The sequence below is a fragment of the Diabrotica undecimpunctata genome, chromosome 5, assembly GCF_040954645.1.
Source record: "Diabrotica undecimpunctata isolate CICGRU chromosome 5, icDiaUnde3, whole genome shotgun sequence".
NCBI classification, from domain to species: domain Eukaryota; kingdom Metazoa; phylum Arthropoda; class Insecta; order Coleoptera; family Chrysomelidae; genus Diabrotica; species Diabrotica undecimpunctata.
The window spans coordinates 101,312,181-101,320,968 of NC_092807.1; the positions used below are offsets into that span (position 1 = coordinate 101,312,181).

General features: G+C 32.1%; 1 protein-coding gene across 1 annotated transcript in view; it reads right to left on the reverse strand.

Annotated features, from left to right (window-relative positions):
- The window catches only part of Oda (Ornithine decarboxylase antizyme), a 20,841-nt gene extending 12,286 nt beyond the window's left edge, over positions 1–8,555 (reverse strand). Inside the window, exons 1-2 of the mRNA XM_072532364.1 lie at positions 8,395–8,555; positions 497–796 (exon numbers count right to left, since the gene is read on the reverse strand). Coding sequence (XP_072388465.1) covers positions 497–736 — 240 coding nt within the window. The 5' untranslated portion in view covers positions 737–796; positions 8,395–8,555. The remainder of the gene's footprint in view (positions 1–496; positions 797–8,394) is intronic.
- Between the last annotated feature and the right edge of the window lie 233 nt (positions 8,556–8,788).

Consider the following 8,788-nt stretch of genomic DNA (forward strand, 5'->3'; position numbering starts at 1 on the left):
TTACAAAACAATGGCCAAAATTTACGGCAGACCTAATAAGCAAAGACAAGAAAACAGTCAAAGCCATAGTAGGTCTTCTAACAGGGCACTGTAAGCTGAATAGGCACTTGAAGCTGATGGGATTATCAGATGGTAATCTGTGCAGATTCTGTCACCTCGAAGAAGAAACAGCAGAGGCACATTCTATGTCAGTGTGACAGTCTGGGCAAATGTGCGGTTCTTTGCATTAGGAGAAGAAAATCCACCGGCAAATAGCTACATGGAAGGTACAGTCTTGAAGCTATTAGACTCTTTAAAAGGGGTCAGGCTAGAGAATGTTATCCAGGACTAGAGGACCACAATAGATCTGAAAAGGTCGCAGTGGAATAGGCCAAAGGCCACCTGTCTAAATCTGTCTACTACGCTCCATTCGAATCCAACAAGTGGACGACATTATTTCCACGAATAATTTTAGTTTAACCCGTTTCAAAACATAAAAAAAAACATTTGAACTTACCACAACGACATGCTCGCAATTAAGTTGCTCCTCGGCGGCCTCGAGCAGCGCGACGAACGCCTCGCGAGATCCCTCAGGAAGTACTTGCGGGGGAAGGGCTACGTATAGCGTGCGTCCCTTAAGTACGGCCTCCCAGGGATGGCGGGCGGTGCGGAAAGTCAGCCGCAGCGGGGGCGGCGAATTGCCCCTGGTTTCCCCAGGGGCATCAGGACCACCACAGAGGCCGGCTCCCAGAGACATGTTGTAGCAATCGGCCTCGGACGCGCTACTGCGGAACGTTTACTACTTAACAACGAATTCCTGAAACAAAATTAATGAGAAATAAATATCAGAAAAGTTCTTAAGTTTAACATTTGCTAGACTTGTATGAGTGCAATAATAAAATAAAAGAAAAACAAATTTTGTAACTGTTTCTCCCCTGTGCCCTGCGAACACTGTGAAACTCTGAACCATTTTAAAGCTACAAAGGACTGCGCCATGGAGATGCGATTTTGTAATGAGCCTAGTATTAATATTTAGTTCTTGTAGTCTAAAGTCACGTACGATATATGCTGTCCATGGAATTCTTAATATCCTCCTGTATACCCACAACTCACATGCGTTGATTCTGTTTGCATCAGTTTTCTGATAGTCCACGTTTCAGAGTGTATATGTAGCAATAGGTAAAATCAGTGCATACGCAAGGCGAAGTTTCGTGGCTTCAGTAATGTTGGTGACTTTCTACATTTTCATCAGTTTTTCTGTTGCTGACCTAGCCAGTTATATCGTCGTATTTCTTCTTCACACGCCATTATTTATTATTATCGATACTAGGAAGTTGATCCCACTACTTCATATTCCCGTGATTTCTGCTTAATTATTTCTAGCTCGATCAATTATCATAACTTTTGTTTTTTATGCATTGATTGCTAGTCCCGTATTTTTTACTTACGTTGTTGATTTTCTGTATTATCTGTTCTAGTTCTTTCTGAGATGCAGCTATCAGGGTTCCATCTGTGTAACTTAGTTTATTGCTATTTTTCCAGATCAGTTTTCGAAAATGGTCGATAATAAAAAGCTTTTCGTTCACAATACTTAACGAAGACCACGCTGCTCCAGTCAGGGAACTTCATTGGGGGTGGGTAAGGATATAGATAGCAGAAAAATTGCAGATCAAACACAGATAGATAAACGATAGATAATAAATAGATAAAAAAGTATCACAGTGACAAAGAAACACGGAATACAGCTAAACTGTAAAACAAAATGGACGCCAATAAGTTTTAACCTGAAACTCATAAAGGAACTCAAGATTAAGTAAACTAAAACATTTTTCCCTTCCAAACTACATAAAATTGTAAGTGTTACATATGGTTGAACTCGTATTGAATAGGAGATTCCAATAATGACTGAATATACAGGGTGATGAATTTGAAAAACCAAAGTTACTAATAATATAAGAGAAACAGCAAATCTGGCAACATTACAAATATCAAATATGGAACCACCGTATCCCAAAATAGATGTACCTCAAATTTTGTACAATAGGGATGTTCACTAATTTTTAAATATTGTTAAATTCAATAGGTTATAACATATATAAAAACATAGCAAACATAATATTGTTTAAAAATATATATTTCTTAAGATAAATCAATTCTTAATTTCAATTCTGATGGAGGCTAGAAAAACGGCTCCTCGCAGCGAGGCTACGGTGTGTGACGTCAGCAGTCGTATCGACAACTTGTTTTGTATACGTATTTACGAAGTGTGACCAGTTCTTTAAATATTTAATCACTGATAATGAAGCCAATTAAGTGGTGTTTTGTTCCTGGGTGTCTAAATACATCTAAAAACAATTCTGAGAAGATTTTTATTACAGTTCCAAACTATTTAACACCATATTCACATAAAATTATCAAACCACAGGTTTTTATATCTGTACCTCGGAGGGATACTCTAGAACACTATGTCCATTTTTTCAATTTTGACAATTTTACAAACAAATAATTAACTTTTATAACTTTATTTAAAGGAATAGAGCACTAGGTCCTAAACCATTTGCTGATAAAGAAAGTGACCTTTAAAAGAACACCAAGTCCATTTCTACTTTGAGGGATAAAACACCATGTGGACTTAATGTTTTGTCTCTCTACGCATGTGAATTACCGCCGCGCATATCTCTATGATGAGAGGTAGACTGTTAGTGATCTAATAATAATACTTTTGCTATTTATGGTGTGTTTACAGTGGTTTGTTACTAATAATAAGAACAATGAACCATAATTCTCGTAGGAGAAAGATTCTTGAAGTACCTACTAAAAAGTTCTGTAATGTTCTATAATGTAGTGATTTGATACCAACCTTAGACTAGCAATATTATTAAATCTTTTACAACCAATATTATACGCCGTGTTTAATTTCAGAATCAAATAATACACCAAGCAATGATGTTTTAAATGAAGAGCATATTATTAGAGATGCCTTGAGTTGTGATAACGAAGATTAGTCTGATATAGAGAAAAGTTCTGATAAACTATTCGTAGTGGAAATGAAATAAGATCTGCATTACTAAAATGGGCAGATACCGTCATTCCTGACAGTAATATAGAAGAAATCATACTACGGTCTTACAAATGTTAAGGCCAGAATAAAAATGTTAGCATTAATACTTGTTTAGAAAAGTAAAAATTATCATCCAGAAGTTTCTACTAAAGAGTAATACCCACATAGAGGCGGACACTGTCCATGCGCTGATAGAGCGAAAGAGAAAAAACTTAACCTTTCTATTTACACGCCCTGGGACTGGCAGCCGTTAGTCAGATAAGCCTCAATGAAATATACCATACATACTATGGAACTAGAAGAATTTAAAAATTTAAGGTCTTTGTATGATGTCAAAACATCTTAAAATTCGCCTTTGATTAATAGAAAAGAGACATTAACAAACAACAAGTTCTTCTGTCAAACTGTGTTTAACTGCAAGTTAAACAAAACAGCATTGGAACTATGTTTTTAAAAAGTAATTTTCATGACGAAAACCAGGAAATTGACCTTGTTAGGTTTCAAAGGCGACACCTTACATTGCCAAAAGATTTGCAACTGGTATCACAAAATCCAATACTTATATCACAACAAAAGTATAACGATCTATTGGCATTACTGTCAAATGTTCCTACATTTTTTCATGATTTTTATCAAAGCTTAAAAAGCATACCTACTAGTAATACTAATAGTGACTATCCAGAAGGAGACTTACTTGAGGATGACTGAATGGTTTGTACCCAAACTGCCATTTTTACATACATATTTGTATTTGTAAAGGTAAATTGTATGGTTAAATAAATTTTGTTAGTAAAAGTCAAATAGGATTGTAGTTGTTATTGAATACCCCATACTAATTCTTATAGTACAATAACTTTATTAGATGGATACAACACCATGTCCGTTAAGGGTTAAAACACACAGGAACAAATTTGTTTTTAATTATAACAAATGTATTATGTAAATAACAATAAACAGAATGTTCTAGTAAAATATTGTTTCAATATCTTAATAAAGAGCTGCAGCAATAATACTTTTTGGTGAAAAAAAATTTAAAACTGCTCTCCTGTAAAGTTTTAAAAATGAACATAGTGTTGATTCCTTCCGAGGTACAGATATTTGCATTTATTTTTTTTCTAACTTGCATAATAACAGCCTTTTCTAGTTTTTCCCTCTCTTTGTAGCAAACACCACTTATTTGGCTTCATTATCATTGTATAAATACTTAAAGAATTGGTTACACTTCGTAAATACGTATACATAACAAGTTGTCGATACGACTGCTGACGTCACACATCGTAGCCTCGCTGCGAGGAGCCGTTTTTCTAGCTTCCATCAAAATTAAAATTAAGAATTGATTTATCTTAAAAAATATATATTTTTAAACAATTTCATGTTTACTATATTTTTATATATTTTATAATATATTGAATTTAATTGAATTTAACTATATTTAAAAATTTGTGAACATCCCTATTATGACTAGCGATTTACGAGATAATTGACAGTTTCCAGACTTTTGGGCCACTCTGTATATTAAATAGCAGTGGCGACAATACACATCCTTGGCAAAATTTATACTGATCGAAGAATTTTTTTGGGATTAGCTGAATCTAGGGTCAGAATAAAAAGAGACCATTTATTTTCCAGCTCTGCTATTTCTCATAGATACCTCCGAAAAAATAAAAAAAAAACTAGCACAAAGTAGTAAATATAATGCATAATCGAAAAATTATAAAACATTGAAATATATAAAATATCAAATTAAAAGTAAATGCTCCTCAATTTAAGTTACTGGCTCATTAAATTTGATCTTATCACTTTTTTATCGGTATGTATCTAGTTAAAAAAAAATGAAAATCCCATCCTCATTCCATCTCGAGTGCGCTTAAAATTCTTTAGATAAAATAATTTTGCAAACAATACGTTTTTAATAAACAAAATTCTTTTATAATCAGACCATACTTGGATAAAATTAATTAAAGTCTAAATTTATTTTAAGTGAGATAAAAAACAGATCTGGACATAGAGGGTGATTGATTAGTGTAAGGAAGCTCAGTAGATCTGTTATAATAATAAAAGATACAAAAAAGTTATTAAATTGCAGGCAACTTTAAACTCAACATTTTAAAATTACCTACAATCTTACAGGCTGTTTCATAACAGCCTGCCAAGTTACCAAGTTAGATAGTTCTAAACGGAACATGTTATTTAAAAATTTTGAACCACCAAAAGTTATGCTCATTTTCATAGTTAATTTTCTTATGAACTGATTAACACATTCCGCTATTTTTTTGTTATTTAAGATTTTTTCTTTGGTATTTACACTGTTAGGTGTTATACTGTTCACTGTTAAGTTCACAAAATGTGAGACTACAACATGATTTTGATGTATATCAACCCTTGTACCTTGTCCTCCCTACAGGGTGTCTCAAGCTTAACATAAGAAAAACATTTCCTTTCTTTCACCCGGTATAAGCCAAAAAGAGAAGTTTTGAGTAAACTTTTGCCTGACAGCGTAAATGTCAAAGAAAAAAAAAATATAAAATAACAAAAAAAGTAGCGAATCCGTTAATGCATTCACAAGAAAATCAACTATGAAAATAAGCATAACTTCTGGTGATGCAAAACTTTGGTCAAGTGTATTACTAGAGTAAGTTTGCTAAAGGGCGATGTACAAACTTGGTATGTATATCCAAACAACTTAAACTAAAATGTCCTTAGAAAGCGGGAAAATTCATACATGTAAATAACTTGTACTAATTGACAAACTTTTAAGTAAATTTGTCTGAATACAAATAAAAGATTGTTTGATTAATAACTGAATTGTTTAGGGCATAAACGTGATAAACATCAGATGTCTGTGTTACCTGAGTGGTTAGCTATGAGCTGAAATGTTTGATCTTTTTTTTTTCTGCAATTACAAATTGTTGTATAAAACCTTCATAAGTATCATATTATTCTTTTGTTGAATTCAAAACAATATTTGGATAATTATTTAAGAAATATAGCTTACGATATATGATAATAATAATATAATTAAATATCCTCTAGAATCCCTACCAAAACCACATAGTAATCTTATTGCAACCAAGTAACCTTAATAATTGTGGTACTCACAAACCAAAATTTGTCAGGAAAGGAAATTTACAGACTTGGGAACACCCAGATTGTCAATATGCACGACCCTCCTGGCAAGAAAATGTGAACTCTACTGATCAGTAAAGTTTGATAATTTAAAACAAGAAATAATGAGGCTAGACATTGCCATAATGGGCATTAATGAAATGAGATGGAGTGATTCAGAACAACTTTAAACAGAAAACAATTATGTATTTTGAACGTACAGTGAATGTATACTAATAAAACGAATTTCTCACCTATAACAGTACACACAAGTTATACAGTCACATATACAAATTATTAAAATTAACATCATTCAGATATATGACCTCACAACAGGTGCAAGTGACAAAGAAATTTAAAACACACATTTGTGGGAGATTTGAACTTAATTGGTGATTATGGATTAAGGAAAATAAATCACTAGAAAACCCAGTGCACAACCAAATATATTAATTCTTAATAAATAACAAATTTAAAAGTAATTATATAGTTGCAAAAACTTATCCAAGTTCAGACATCAACTCAGATCATAACTTATCAGTGGGCAATTTTAAACTGGTTCTGCAAAATTGAATGCAAAAAGCACAAATAGGAAAGACTGACTGTGTGGCGTGCCAGATTAATGTTCAATAAAAGCATGTATAATCACAATAATCTAGGCAAAAAACATCTATGATTTGATCACAAAGGGCTAATCAATAAAGCTTGGATGAATATGGAACTTCTAAAATTAATGGATAAAACAAAATAATTCAAAAATAAGAACAAAACAAACTGTGAGAAGATACAGAGTATAAATAGGAAGAGTAACCAAATAAAGTAACAGAATTAGTAGTACCAAGTAAGACAGAAAAAGAATTGTTGGACATTCACACATAAATGAAGCAAGGTTACCAGTTTAAAGCATTTTTCACATAAACACTTGTTCTGGACTGACATAATGCATTTACAAATTTATGTACTTAAAAAGCATATCAGTGTGTTATTTCTAGGCATTCGTAATAAGCAGATTAATTAATGCACTTTTTAATCCCAAAACTCATACACTTTCAGGAGAGTAGAATAGGTTGAGAATTTCATAATAAACCTTTATTGTATAAACCTCTAAAATGTTTATTATATAGTCCATAACCAAATCCTAACAGTAATTTTTATCCTAACATTTAACTAATATGTAATATTTATATAGTGCTTATTGTTGCTTGTCCTTTTGTCAAGTTAGTTAACAATTTCACCCATCAACAACTTCTCAGCAACATCCAGGAATACAAACAAATGATACTCTGCATTGATGACAAGAGATGATTGAGATATGTTGCCTCATTGAGATGATCTAAATGTTGCCAAAGCAGAAAACAAGTAGAAGGGATTCAATAGTGCAAATATCTGGGTAAATTCAATCAAAATTAGGTTTATTTAAGGGCAAAAATTAGGGCATTTGAAATTTAAATCAACATCTTTGCACAAAGAAAAGGGTGCTTACAAATGAATATAATTTGAAATCACTGATGAAAATTCCAAAAAACTCATTATGGATAGTAAATTCAACAAAATGAGAAAAAGTACACCTTGTAGTACTCAGGTACAAAAAAACTGAAGAGTATTTATACACAGAAAACTTTATACTTTAATATTGTCTACCACCAGGAATATTATAAAAGTATAAAGCAAAAAAGGGATAATTCTCGTAATTATAGGCTGAAAATTAAATTTATTTTTAGTACTGATGATGGATTTTGTATTATTACAAAAAATTGCTCAATTATATTTAGGTACAAGAACAGCTGTGTTTCCACAACCTCTTTTTTTATAATTAAATAACCAAAAAGAACGCCTAAAGAAATCAAGATCAACTAAGACAGTCAGTAATAAGAACATGATATTCTAGAATAAAAAAAGATAAGCTTATTGTATTCAGTGTTCTATTCTATTCAATTATGAATAAACAGATATTAACTAATAAAGTGAATGGAAAAATACCACGTCTTGGATTGGCATTTCCAGTCGACCAAATGCTTTATGAACATACGAAAGTTGTAATATAACTGCACATCCATTGGTCCTGACTATTAAATCCCTAGATATGAAAAAAGGCCAACTGTTCTATAAAAAGATAAAGCTATTCTGCGCATTAATATATTCCAAAATAATCTATTTTCTACAACTTAAAAACGTGACGATAGTGTTTTCAAAAACTCAAGGTTAATTTTAGAAATTCGATAAAAAATGTCTGAAAAGTTTTTACTTACGATGTACTAGTCATTATAGCTGGCATTGCTTCGTCACTATTACCACTACTTTCAGTACTTGAATCAAAACTAAAAGCCTCAGAGGCACTAATAAACATAATTAAAAAATCAAAAAATGATCTCGCACGAAGACTTGCTTATCAATGTCGAAATATTTTCTGGTTCACAGGTTCTTTCATCAACCATCCAAGATAAGAGATAATTGTTGACAACTGACAGGGTATTGACGTTATCCAATAAAGCTGGATTTTCACAGATCCGATATCCGATGACACGAAATACGAAATTTTTTTGTACGAATATATTTGATTGCCGTATCCGAAAATTTTTGACATATATGTCATATATATGTATCATGTGTCAGATTATTGGATGAATTGATATTTATTTCAAT